This window comes from Myodes glareolus, chromosome X (genome assembly GCF_982192425.1).
Source record: "Myodes glareolus chromosome X, mMyoGla1.1, whole genome shotgun sequence".
NCBI classification, from domain to species: Eukaryota; Metazoa; Chordata; class Mammalia; order Rodentia; family Cricetidae; genus Myodes; species Myodes glareolus.
The window spans coordinates 143403013-143417715 of NC_142053.1; the positions used below are offsets into that span (position 1 = coordinate 143403013).

Here is a 14703-nt window from a genome sequence, read left to right on the forward strand (position 1 = left end):
CCTTCCTCAAAGAGGGATAAGTAAAAACCTTAGTTTCTGTTGGTCTCTCCCATTGCACAGCAACACTGGGTTACAGATGCACGGTGACTTGGTAACTGTAATCCCTGTTCTCAAAGGAAGAGTATGGCATCTAAGAATCCTGTTTTCGTCTTGGGTCTTTTGGTGTGGTTGCACTTATCTGATATCCCAACTATGCTAGCTATGGCATACATATCCCTTTCTGTTATTTCTCCTTTCTGAATGTGTACCATGTTTCCTGACCCCATTGTTGAGGGCCCTCCTGCCTCAGATCTTGGTTGGCCTTCTACTTTCTTGTCACTGATGAAATCAACTGCAGATTGTTTGGAGACCTGTTTTAGGGTCTCAGTTTTGTCCATTACTAATCATGGGCCATGGACAGCCTACATTGTCCCTGAGATTATATGCTCTCCTCAACTATATTGCTGCAGTATTTGCTCCTTCACAGTGTGCTGAGAATGAAACAAGCCTTTGACAGCTGTGAGGCTCTTTTCCTTCTGGGCAAAGACTATCTATCATCTTGGGATGGTGAGAGAGAAATGGAGAGGAGGAAGCTCTAGCTTCCTTTCTACTACTTCGATTATAGACAGCTGCTTGTTCTCTTTACCTATATTCCCTGCAACCCACATTGGGGGCTCAAGTTCAGCCCTAAGTCTGAGACATCCATGGCAAGGCCATTCTTTTCCTAAGTGTGATGACTCCATTTCTAGCACCAGAAAACGGAAAGAGAGGACCTAACCACACTCATAAATAAACTACTTGGAAGGAAATACTTAACTTGGTGTGCTGCTTTGTGGTTTGTGGTGTGTCTTGATGAATCTTATTTAATGCTCACACCAGCTGGCACTAGTAGGCCCATAGTACAATTAGGAAAAAGGGTATAGAGTACTTTCAGTAGCCTGTGAGGGCTTGAATTGCAGTCTGGTCACTTGAATTCCCAACCACAGCTGCCCACACTGGAAAGCCATATAACCCTGTTAAAAGATTTTTCTGTTATTGTGCCAAACAAATGAACACACATAATACATACATACGTACGTAGTTACGTACATACATACACATACATATGCACACACACAAACGCACACACACCATTTCTGATCATCTTCTTAGATGAGCCAAATCTATGGATCTGGAGTTTGGAGTGTGGTGTTTTTTCCTAAGTAAGAGACTACCCATTGAGCAGGAACACAGACCTAAATGCAGTACTTACATCATACACTTGGGGACTGGTCAGACATCGAGCTAGCAAGCCACACCAGGCTGGAAGAGTGGTAGTTAGCGGGGGACCACTGTGAGTAAGAATGGGCTTCAGGTAACTTTAAAGAGGGAATTAAGGAAGAATGGCTGCAATGAAAATATACACAAAGTAGAATGCATTTTTAAAACCCAAAGAAGAATAGATTATCTGACATTCTACACACAAAGTCTCCCTGCCTCCCATCTTCTCAGTACAACACAGGTAACCCTTACATCTATAAGAACAAAAAGTGAAGATGTCTCCATGGTGTCTAGGTGCACATGGGTAACTCTTAGGGTAATGATATCTAATAGTCAGAAGAATAGTGAATTAATTCAGTCAAACACAATGGTACACATCTGGGATCCCAGCACCTGGGAGGCTGAGGCAGCAAGGTTAAAGAGTTTAATGGTGACCTGGGCACTACTATGAGCTTCTCTCAAATAATAAAACCTCCAAACAATCAATCCAAAGCCAGCCAGCAAACAAACAAGCAAGCGAAAAGAACACTGAATTTGTTGGAGTACATATTCTTACTTACCTAATTTGGTTGCTTTATGGAGAAGACACCAATGTATGCTTCTAGTTGTGAATTATTTAACTCTTTTAAATAATAGAAAAACTCTTTGATAAACGACAGAAATAAGGGTTCTGCTGGAGCTCTCTGCAGACAAAACAAGCTGCTGTGTGATTGCTGATTTTAAGAGCAGGCTCTGGGATGGATGTGGGCCACTACAGGGCAGTCATTTCTCTCCTGTCTTTACTTAGGAAGGTGGCAAGAGCTTCAATCTCTACCATGTCAAAGGTCAAGCCAGAAGCTTCCTTTCTGTTCCCTGCTTTGGGCACTTCAAAGACAAGCCCTTTTTAATTCATGTTGAGAAGTCCTGGAACAATGCCCTTTAAAAACACATATGTAAATGTGTATATAGTTTCTTAAAATGGGTTTATATTTTAAGTTAGTAAACAAAGTAATGTGTTTCACTGTGGCATTTTCATGCATGTATATTATTTTACTTTGTTCTTATTTGTCCCTTTCCTTCATCCTTCCTATCCTATTTTCTGCTGGTTCCCTACCTCCCCCAAATAGTCCCTGTTTTTGCCATCATGTCATATATATTCTATCATTCTCTATTTTAATTAAAACTTTATTATAAAGAACTTGCAAGTAAAAATATCACACATCAAAATAAAGTTTACCAGAATGAACTTCTGTATGGTTAGAATAGCCATTCTAAAGCTAAAGAGTTTCACACTGGATTTTACACTTTGACTAGAGAACATACTTTTATACACATACCTGTTGTTAAAACACGGAAAAATTCATGGAGTTAGAAGTAAATCCCATGGAGGCTGAGTAATGTGAGCCATCTGGAGCTGACACTCTTCTCTCAACATGTCTCTTAACTTTTGCTAATACTTGAAGTTTTTTTCTCTAACTTTATTTTCCAAGTCAACAATTTGGTCTTTGCTATGTACAACTATTCATTACATTTGGGGGGCGGGGTTATTTTCTGAAAAACTTGAGACAGGGTCTTATGAAGTCCAGGCTGACCTTGAAATCCTGATTCTCTTGCCTCTGTTTCTCACGTGCTGAGATTATAAGCATGCATCATCATACCCAGGCATAAAACTAAATATTTTTTTTGGGGGGGGGGCGTGTTTCGAGACAACGGTTTATCTGTAGCTTTGGAGCCTATCCTGGCACTAGCTCTTGTAGACCAGGCTGGTCTAAAACTCACAGAGACCAGCCTGCTTCTGCCTCCCAAGTGCTAGGAGTAAAGGCGTGCACCACCACTGCCTGACTATAAAACTAATTTTTAATTTCCAAGATTTTTTCTTTTCTTTTTGAACTATTTTCTAATAACTTGCCCTTATTTCATGACTGGAAAAAATCTCCCATTTCTTTCTAAACATTTTATCAGGAAATATTTTGGGTGTTTCTTATGGTTTCTGTTTGTCCATTTGTTTGTTTTTTGACTTCTGAGATCAGGTCTCACACCTTGAAGCTCAGGTTGGCTTATAACTCATTATATAGGCTGTGTTGGCCGGGAACTTTTATATGGGTTTACATCATCATGCCTCGCTAAAGGTTTTTTAACAGTAAACATCTGCAATTGTTTAATTATTTCAACATCCCCACTCCTTCATGTATTTATTCAGTATCTTGGTTCATCAGGTAGGATGGGGACCCCTATTATGGTATTAAAAATCAAAACCAGAGAGGATTACTCTGGGCAGAAAAATCTGATGTCCTCAAGATCTGTTTCCCTACTAATACCACCCCACCCCCCGTCAAGGGTTTCTACTTTCTCTAGATGTCTAAGGACTGGGGGAAAACTAACAGCTATTAGTCAATCTGTTGACAAGAAGGAACTGCTACAGCTGTTCCCAACAACAGTCTTGAATAAATCAGCTAAACAAACTGGCTAAAACTCATAATTGTCTTTGATTCTATTTTGCCTGCTCTAATTCCTTCTACCGATTTTTGGCTTTTCAAGTGACCAAAAATACAACTTTTGTGATTTCTGTGAGGCCTGGGAAAAGAAGGGAGAGTATGTGGACACATCTTAAACTGGAAGCCTGTCTACCCCATTTTAGGGCTTGTGGGGGAAGGAGGTCCTTTAAACCAGTAGGAGTCATTCATGTACAAATCAACACCCTTCATCTTTGAGATACACTCTCATGTTACTTAGCTTTCTGTTTCTCTTCAATCAATTTAGCATTCGTCCTTCTGCAGCTGCTCTTCAATATTCTCTATCCTCTCAAAGCCTAAGGAACAACATGCTTTCTGAATTACCATTTAGACAAAATTCACATGACTTTAAAGAAATTTCTGGAAGTTCTGTTTCAGATAACAAAAAATATTAACTAGACCAACAAGAAAACCTACACAACAGAAAATGAAACAAGGCAAAGTCCTTTGCCTGATGGCTTCAGAAAGTGACTAAGGCAATGAAGAGGGCAGAAGTCTGGGAAGGAAGCACCAAATGTGTGAGCCTGAAAAGCTGAGGAGAGAATCTGGCAGACTCAGATGTAACAGACTGAGACTGACAGAGACTGGAGCTTGAGGACATACTGAGGGAAGAGATGTGAACAGCACAAGCTTTAGGTTGAAACCCTAGATGAAATGCAAAGAGAGACTAACCCTCGCAGGAATTGAACCCATCTTTAACCTTTCTTGCTGATTGGGTGAAGGTGATCTTGAATCCGTATTGCTGATGCTAACTGGGAGCAGTCCTAAATTGAAATCCTTAAATCATCTCTGAAGGAGAAACATCATCCAGAGCAACTCAAGTTACCTCTAGATGTTGTCTTTGCTCATGTTTGTCATTCAGAAAAGAAGACATATACACAAGAAAAAGACAATTTAGGACACTGGGTGTATGATTTTGAGATGCAATGATTTTTGAAGCAATACACAAAAGATACTAACAAGAATAGGATCAATCAACCAGATTAAAAGTTTCTGCTCTTCAAAAGACTTGATTTGGAAAGTGAATAGACAAGGAGAGAAGGTATTTTATCATATATAGCCAGCAAAAGGTATAAATTCAGCTATATAAAGAACTCTTACCAATTAGTAAGAAAATTGCAGACAGCCCAATAGACAAATGGGCAAGAAATGTACAAGCATTTCATAAAGGAACATAGTTAATGACCAGTAAATGTGTGAAGAGAGTCCTCAATCCTATGAGCTGTCACAGACAGAAATACAAATTAAAGCCATAGTAAAAAATACAATAATAAAAATCAGAAGACGACAACAACAACAAAACATGTGGAGCAACTAGAACATTCAAACACTAGGAATGTGTGAAATAGTATTACAACCTTGGAAAACTGTCTTCTAACACTGAACCTACACATGTCTTAAGGAGTGACTACAAACAAGATATCCTGACCTAGGGTGTTTTGGATATTAAGACAGTCCATAGAGCTGGAGCCTCTCCACCTTGACCAAACATCAGAGAATTCAAGCCTATTCCTGCTCCTTCAAGGATAAGACAGGGAGTGGTTCCTACAGGAAACTTGGTTTAAGATGTAGTCACTGCACATACTGCCTAAAACATCAGAATGCTTAACTCAGAAAACAGTGGCTTGATGTCTCAAGAATTGAAGCAGGTGATTGTTCTGTTTGTCCTTTGTGTCATGTTAAAGCAGTCTTTTGTCTTCTTTCCCCCCTTTTTGGATTGGGATACATAAACATAGGGAAAATAAATACAGGCATATTGGGTATTCACTGGATGGCCCTCCTGGTTCTAGCCTATGTCTCCGCATTTCTTTCATATTTCTGTTCCTCCTACCTAATTTTTTCTAATCTGCATTCCCCTACCCTGGAATGTGTGAACCCTGTCAAGGCTGGACCTTGATAGATGCCGCCCCCATGTGTGGCTCGGACAGTGGATGTTGTCACTAATGTCTCCTGAGCCCAGGAGAAGGCTAAAGGATACTTGTGATCAAAGCCGTACCACAGTCTGAATATCCATGCACTCTCCTGCTTTGTTCGGCTTCCTCCAACAGAATCCAGGCCATCCTAGAACAAACCAGAGAATGCTAATTAGGGAAAGGGACAATGAGAGATGGGGGAAAGGCTAGTTTTAAAATTGTAACTGTTGTGTTTTGCAGTGCTTAAAATTGACCTCAGAGCTTTGCACAAGTGAGACAATTGCTCTCAACATGCATGGGCTCATACAATTACAACTTTCCCAGAGCTAGAGCTCACAGTGAAGAACCACACACTACCATAGCTTCAAAGATACAGCTCAATGGTAGAGGATTTGTGTAGCATACACAGGGTATTGAGTTTAATGCCCAGAACCACACATGTAGAGATATATTGAGAAGCAATATTCTAGCAGAAATTAAGCAAACACCAAAGGAAAAAAATGAATTCCTAAAGTAAAAAAGGTCTAGTCATGTTTGTAGGTAGATGAAACCAATATTAGCATAAAATCGCTTTGGCATTTTATTTTAATAAATAAAGGTACCTCCAAGTACTTTTCAGGAGTTAATTACCTTACAGTAGTCTAGATCCTTGCAGGACAAAAACTGTACATGACCAATGGTTAAAAAAAAAAAAAGCTGTGCAAAATGAACTTTCCAGTTCATTTTTCCCAATGTCGAACTAGATAGATGACAATGCTAAATTTCCTGACAAACTAGTCCAAGAACTCTTTGTGGTCTTAGCCCAGGTTTTCAAGTTACATAATTACATAATCTCTCTTTAGGGGCCAGTGACCAAGGAGATGAGAGTCAGGCTAGGAATTGTGGGATTTTTATCTACTATAAAGTAGCAAGCTCCTTATCAGTTCTCTCAAACATCCTCACCAATTAATTTCAATCTATATTTCAATCTATAAATCAGACATTTATTTGAGGTTTAAGATGTCTTTCCTATACAATTATATTATAAACAGTACAATTAATATAAAAATTAGATTGACTTCATCAGTTTGAGGGCACTGCTTGGATTCTATATTGCTAGATGACAGGCTCTCCAAGTACAAACAGTTGATGAGACAGACACACCTATTTTTATCACCACCCTCTTTAATACTACAAAGAGAGGCAAGTCTGAAAGTGAGAAACAATCAACAATACATACTAAAACGAATTATAAGTAATTCTAAATCATAGTGAGTGTAATTCTATAGCAATAACAAAGTTAATCAGATGAGCATATAGAATAACCTTCTATATGATATGTGCAAGTACTGTTTAAATTCCACCGTGGGGGTCCTCTTTCCTTCTCAGCCTGTTAGCCACCAGGGGATAGAGGCAGAAAGCTTTGTTTATGGCCAATGAGCATGGCCGAATACAGCCCTGCGGGAGACAGATTTCAGTAAATCAGCTCAATTTTATTCTAGAGTATATAGGAATATATAGGATTGAGGAGTCTGGGGGAAAACCCTAATTTGCATTAGGTGGTATGCTCCTATCACAGGATTCAGTATTTAGCAGTAGGGTCCTATAACAGAGCTCCTAGAGCAAATCTTCTTAGCAGGCATCTGTGCCAAGGATCAAGCTAAATATAAATCAAGCAGATGCTTTAGGAACAGCTTTTAGATAGGTCCAGGGACATTCTCCAGATTAGGGCAGGTAGAGGCAGGAAGTTCTGCTGGAGGGAGGAATTTCCCTGTTGCTGAGCTTATTGAGATAAGCTGCTAGGCCATAGGAAGGCTGTGATGCTGACCAACCAGCAATGTCTTCCAACGTTCCACCATCAAAAATCATTTTAAAAAATAGTTGTCATGGTTTCTGAGAAATGCTTACCAATGAACATGGAAATGGTACAGTTAAATACGCCCTTCTGTGAATGAAAAATATACATAAGGAGAAACTGGACAGACAAATATGGGAGAAAAGGGACAGAAAAATGTCTCCATGTGCTGATAGTTGTTCCTCTGAGTAATTGCTAACTAGTGACAATGATAGAAAAATTTCAAAATGCTATATGACTGAGTGGAAAAGTGGCAGATAGCCTGTCTATGGAAAAAAAAACCTAAGTATGTTTCTACGTTTTAAAAAACGATTTACAACCTCTCTCTCTCTCTCTCTCTCTCTCTCTCTCTCTCTCTCTCTCTTACTCTGTCTCTCTCTCTCTCTCTCTGTGCGTGTGTGTGTGTGTGTGTGTGTGTGTGTGTGTGTGTACATGCGCACACGCTGGTACCCATGGATCCTCTGTGGTTGGAGTTACAAACGACTGTGAGCCCAGAACTGAACTAGGATCTTTAGAGCAGCAAGTGCTCGTCTGCTAAGCTACCTCTCCACTCTCATACAATTTAACTATAAAAAAAATAATAAACATCATAAGGGACACTACAACCAGGGTGTCTTAAACTTTTCCATTTGTGTCTGTAAATCCTGGTCTTTGGCCTCCATCTTTGGAGGCTCCATCGCTATGCCCCTTGCACCTTGACCCCTTCCCAAGGAGGGTCAAGGTAGACTGCCAAACCTTGACCCCTACCCAGAAAAGATCACGACCACTCCCCCAAGCTATTTAAACTGCTCCCCAAAAAATAAACACGTGGTTTTCCCTCCCCCCACAACCGTGATCACATTGGCGGCTTTCTGCTTCCCCTCAGGACCACCCAAGAGTGCAGGAGCCCAGTTAAACCTGGAATTTTTTAAATTTGGTTTGTTTTGATTTGGCTTGATAGGGATTTTTGCGTGGGCAGAGAGCTCCTGTTAGAAAATATTTCTAACATCTGGAGGTCCCACCAAGTAGGGCAGTCTTTCCCACAGCCTACATCCACGTGTAGAAAGCAACCTTGTCCACAACCCAAGTTCTTCACATCAGGCTAAAACCAGCTCCCAGACTACAGCGGATGTGTCTTAATGTGTCCCTTTTTTCTTGTCCATGATATAGGGTTTTGGGAAACCCGTTCCTTTTTACTTTTTGTGAATTATCAGGCTCTTGCTAAAGACATGGACTGCACCAAGAGCCTGATCCCAGTGACTGAGCCAGGCTTAGCAGAGGTGAATTTTGTTTGTTTTGGATAGGCCAAGGATTCAATTTTCATGGCCCCATTTTTGTCTAAGAGCTATTTTGGTGGAAGCTCTGTAATAGACTTAGGCCACACAGTTGGGCATAGACTTTAAAATAGCGCTTGCAGTTCAAAGCCAGATACACTGTCGCCCCTGGGATGCCTCTTACAAAATCTTTATAAATTGGGCTTGTCCGATACAATATGTCCTAAACGGCTAATTACCCTATGGACTAAGATTTGACCTCAATACAATCTGACAATGGGACGCATGGGCCACCAGAGAAAATCCTTGAGCTTACTATCCCTTCAAGACCTAGAAAATATCTGTCGCTGTGGGGATAAGTGGACAGAGCTTCCATATGTCCATGGTTTTTGGGCTCTGTACTCTCGCCTTTCCTTCAGTAGCCAGTGCCTCGCAATACGGGTCTTGGTTGCTAGGACTGTGATGCCTCCAAACTCCTGGTCATCTGGTAATTAGGACCCCAATAATTCTAGCTGGACAATGCAGCCAGAGGCACTGGCCCCTCCCCCACTCCCTCAAATCCTCACTACAGACTCCCCTCCTGTGAAGCAACATTCTCCACATTCCTCTCCTTCCCTGTCCTCACCTACCTCCTCCCTAGCCAAATTGGAAATTCTAAGTCAACTTCCCCCTTACCCACCTTCCTCTCTCCCCACTCCTACCACATCTTCCCACCCTTGGACCCCCTCTGCACACTGGGCTAGCCCCTCCCAATTCTCCCCTGCTGCAGGAGCTCCTTCTGCTCCTTCAGAAAATAGCCACTGAGATACCAGCCCATTGGGGCGTGGTCTCTCTCTCTTTAAAAAAGCAGTGGCTGTCCTCCATTCTCTCTCTGGCTTCCGGCTCGGCTTCTGGCTCCTAGACTCCTTTCCTGATCGCGCTGAGGGGTTGTTGTATGGGACGGTAATCTGTAAATTTTTTCCCATTCCACTTTGAATAAATAACCATTCTATTAATCATAATTCCAAACTGGTATGGGATTGTTTGTGACTGATGCCTTCATCTGGCACCCAACATTTGGTTGTAAAACCCCCCCTTCCCCTCCCACGCTCAGCTGCCTGCTGCAAGCTTAGCAAGGCATGAGCCTTCCCTCAGCTGTGGCCTGTGCCCTGTGTGTGGAGCCAGCAGTTCAATATAAACTATCATGCAGTGGCCTTTCTTGCTGCAATTCTTTATATTTTCTATTTACACGCCTCAGAATGACTTCAAGCCACCACATGGATTTAAACTCCACGCCTCCTAAGCTCCACAAGCTCGGGACAGTCTCTGTCCCCCTGGTTTGTTTTTTTCTGAGTTGTTCTTAAATCTCCCTTGTAAGTGCAGCGCTTGAGTGGAGTGAATCAGAGCGCAAGCGGTTGCCAAAAGCTGCAACCCCTCGGGGCAACTCGGTCACGTGGAGGCATATGTGGCTTCCAGGTTGCTCTTCTCTACCCCTGGATTCTGGATTTCTGGTTCCATGTATGGAATTGATTTAATTATATTTTCTTTGTTGAGCAACTTATATTTCCTAGTTTTTAACAAATACTAAGGCAGACACTGAAACAGGACCCCGATTCCGTCATCTTTGCAGTGGTTCTAGTCGTGACTTGGCAACAGTGCCGCCTACTGGATAATAGGTAATATGGCAATTTTCGTTTCCAACGCAAATTTTACTGCTTTCTTTACTAATACAATGGATTATGTCATGCAAGGTTTATATGACTATGGGGATACATCAATTTACTTGTTACTACGTTTCAGGTTTTTTTTCCATATTCTATCATTAAGGAAGATACAATTTTTACGGACTAATAATGAAGGACTAGTTGAAAGGATTAAAATTATTGAAAATCAGGGGTTATCTGAACAAGTGGATACTATGATAGACAAAATTGACTCCATATCCAAGGATACTAGGAAGTTACCTGAAAGGGCTCAGGCTGTTGAATTTGACATTCAGATGTTATCACAAAGTTTTGATAAGGTAACAGATAGAATGTACCTCCAGAATGGGAACCAAAAAACTAATACCTTAGTGAAATCCCTAGAAACACATGTAGGTCAGGAGATTCAAGACTTAAGGGAGACAATGATAAAAAGATTAGAAATGATTGAAGAAATTATTGGAGCTGGTGAACAGAGTAAGAAGGCACAAAGACAGGATACAATGCCACCACCAGCTGTTAGAACTGGCTTACCCAGGGTTCTAACGACATACCCTGTAATTTATTCTGACAAAACGTCAACTTCTAAAGGCTCAAAGGGAGTTAAAGAAGCTAGATGGACGCCAATAGCAAAGACTGATTTAAAAGAAATTAAGCAAGCTGTCATTAATTATGGCTTGCACTCTGCATTTGTTAAGGAAATGATAAGGACTTGGGCTTCTAATGTCAGAGCTACCCCCCATGATTTCTCTCAGCTAGTGTCTGCAGTTTTAGATGATGGACCTTCCTTGATGTTTGGAATTTATTTCAGAGAAGAATCCAAACATATGGAACAGCAAGGAAGAGCAAAAGGTGTGGAGGTTTCCCAAGATCAAATTCTTGGTGTAGGAGCATATGCTGATCCACAGGTCCAAGCTCTTTATGACAAAGAAGTACTGTCCTTATGTCACAAAGCAGCCTTGAATGCTTTGAATAGAATAAAAGATCCAGCAAAAAGGGTCAAATCATATACCAGGGTTAGGCACGGACAGAGAGAACCCTTTACTGACTTTGTGCAAAGATTTGAGCAAAGGCTCTGGACATAGGGGTAACAGACCCAGAAGCTAGGCGAATACTTCTTGAATCTCTAGCTTTTGAAAATGCAAACATAGAATGCAAAAAGATAATTGGGCCTTTAAGGTCTAGAGCAGCACCTATGGATGAATAAATTCAGCATACGATGAATGTTGAGATGTTTAGCTATAATGATGAATCTTGGGTAGGAGAAGCGATTTCCAAAGCTATGAGGAGACATCAAACTACCAGGTGTTTTGGTTGTGGTAAATTAGGACATCTGAAAAGGGATTGCAGGCAAAGAATTTCTAGGAATAATATCTCCTCTGGGAATGACAAAAGTAGGAGACCTCAGCCTTCAGGTATACGTAGGAGATGCGGTAAAGGACGACATTGGTTCAACGAATGCAGGTCAACAACAGACAGACAAGGCAACCTGATACCATCGGGAAACCCCTTGAGGAGCCTCTCACAGTCCCCCAAGCCAAAAATGGCCCAGTCATTCCCAGTTACAGTGGAAAATGTGTCTCACCAAGAAAATTGAAAACTCCAATGTCTGTCGTAAAAAGTAATACTGGTCTAAATGATGAATTACATGTGGACAATGAGTCAAAAAAAAACAGTAGGACAGAGTAAACATATATTTTGGCAGACTTCTATTAATGATCAAAGATCAAAGCTAAGACTGTATAAATGGCATTTTTATTGAAGGCTTATTAGACACAGGTGTGGATGTAAGAATCATTACTCCAGAATCTTGGCATCTGAATTGAACTCTTCAAGAGGTAGATGTTCAGTTCCTGGGAATTGAAATCCTATCTCGTGTAAAACAAAGCATGAGATGGGTTGAATGCATAGGGCCTGAAGGGCAAACAGGAAGACTAAGGCCATATATAGTCAATAGTGCAATAAATTTATGGGGCCGTGACCTGCTACAGCAATGGAATACCCAGATTAACATTACTGTAGTTCCAGGAACTCACAATTCTGGGAAGGATATAATGAGATATTATGGGAAAAGGTCACAAACCATTCAGGCTGTACCAGAACATACAGCAAATAGCAAACCTTTAGAGGTACCAACAGCCCTAGCTTTAAAATGGCTAACAGAGAAGCCAATATGGATCAAGCCTCTAGCTGAAGATAAATTACAGGCTTTGGAACAGCTGGTACAAGAGCAACTAGATGCTAACCATATTAAAGAATCAACCAGCCCTTGGAATTCTCCTGTGTTTGTTGTAAAAAAGAAATCTGGTAAATGGAGAATGGTGACAGATCTAAGAGCTGTCACCAAGGTAATTCAACCTATGGGTCTACTACAATCTGGAATTCCTTTGTCTTCTCTATTACCAAGAGGATGACCTCTTATAGTTATTGATTTGAAAGATTGTTTTTTCACTATACCTTTACAAGAAAAGGTTAGAGAAAAATTTGCATTCACAGTGCCTACTTATAATAATTCTCAGCCTACTAGGAGATATCAGTGGACTATCCTCCCACAGGGGATGCTCAACAGTCCCACATTGTGCTAATATTTTGTTAATAAGCCACTGGAAATAATTTGTAAGCGATTTCCAAAGTCCATAATTTATCATTACATGGATGACATTTTATTATCTGATTCAAATAAAGATACTTTGGAAAGTATGTTTGAAGAAGTAAAGAAAGTCTTGCCTAGGTGGGGATTACAAATTGCCCCTGAAAAGATTCAAAGAGGAGATTCTATTAATTACCTAGGTTACAGAATAAGGTTAGAGAAAATTCGAACTCAAAAGGCACAAATTAGGAGAAACCGGTCATGGACTCTTAATGACTTCCAAAGACTGTTAGGAGACATTTCCAGTCTATGACCAGCTGTTGGGATAACACAGATCTAATAGTTCATTTAAACAAAACCTTAGATGGTGATAAAGATTTGAATAGTCCCAGAAAATTGACAACCGAAGCAGAAAAGAACTGACAATGATTGAGGAAAAATTACAGGAGACAATGTGGATAGGGTGAACCCGAATCTTAGTTCCATCCTAGTCATACTATCTTCTGGAATTTCTCCTACAGGGATTTTAATGCAGAGGGAAGATATTATTTTAGAGTGAATATTTATACCTCATAAACCAAGTAAAAAATTAAAAACTTATGTGGAAAAAGTCTCTGAATTAATTATAAAAGGTAAACAGAGACTTCGTCAACTAGCAAGTATACACCCAGCAGAAATTATACTGCCTTTTACTACTGAGGAAATAAGAAAGTTATGGGAAGATAATGAACCATGGCAAAGAGCTTGTGCTAATTTTTTGGGAGAAATTAACAGCAACTATCCCAAAAGTGATAGACTTAACCTCATAAAGAGAACTTCTTGGATTCTTCCTAGAATTGTACATAATGCTCCAATAACTGGAGCATGGACATTTTATACTGATGCAAATAAATCAGGGAAAGCAGGTTATAAATCAGAAGAATTGAGTAAGGTGGAACAAAGCCCTTATAATTTTGTCCATAAGGCAGAATTATATGCCATTCTTATGGTGGTAAGGGATTTTAAGGAATTTCTTAATATAGTTACAGATTCACAATATGCAGAAAGATATCTTGCATATTGAAACCTCTGAATTCATACCAGATGACACAGAGTTGACTTCATTGTTTATCCAGGTACAGGACATAATTAGGAATAGGCTTTGTCCAATGTACATAACACACATCTGGTCCCATACCGGTCTGCCTGGTCCTCTAATACCTCTAATACAAGGTAATGCTGAAATTGATCAATTATTGATTGGAAGTGTATTGGAGGCCTCAGAATTTCATAAAAAACATCACGTCAATAGTAAAGGCTTAAAGAAAGAGTTTTCCACTACATGGCAACAAGCTAAGGACATTATAAAGAGATGTCCTACTTGTTCTTTCTATAATCAAACACCGCTGCCTGTAGGGAGTAACCCAAAGGGTACTCAAAGGAATGAAATCTGGCAGATGGATGTGTTCCACTTTATGGAATTTGGTAAATTAAAATATGTACACCACACCATAGACTCGTATTTAGGTTTTCAATGGGCAACTGCCCTGAGCTCAGAAAAGTCTGATTCAGTAATCACACTTTTAATAAAAGTTATGGCCATCATGGGTATACCTGCACAAATAAAGACAGACAATGGTCCAGCATATGTATCTAAGAAAATGAAACGCTTTTTTGCTTATTATAATATAAAACACATTACAGGTATACCAAATAATCCT

At 40.2% G+C, this 14703-nt stretch overlaps 1 protein-coding gene across 5 annotated transcripts in view; it reads right to left on the minus strand.

The window, feature by feature from the left end:
• The window catches only part of Slc9a7 (solute carrier family 9 member A7), a 218940-nt gene that overhangs the window by 10340 nt on the left and 193897 nt on the right, over positions 1–14703 (minus strand). For 2 of the 5 annotated variants that reach the window (XM_048461540.3, XM_048461539.3), the window contains 2 exons: positions 5710–5792; positions 1232–1337 (listed from right to left, as the gene is read on the minus strand). In XM_048461540.3, coding sequence (XP_048317497.1) covers positions 1232–1337; positions 5710–5792 — 189 coding nt within the window. Of the gene's footprint in view, positions 1–1231; positions 1366–5709; positions 5793–14703 lie in introns of all 5 variants that reach the window. The other 3 variants (XM_085684298.2, XM_048461542.3, XM_048461541.3) reach the window with 2 other exon arrangements.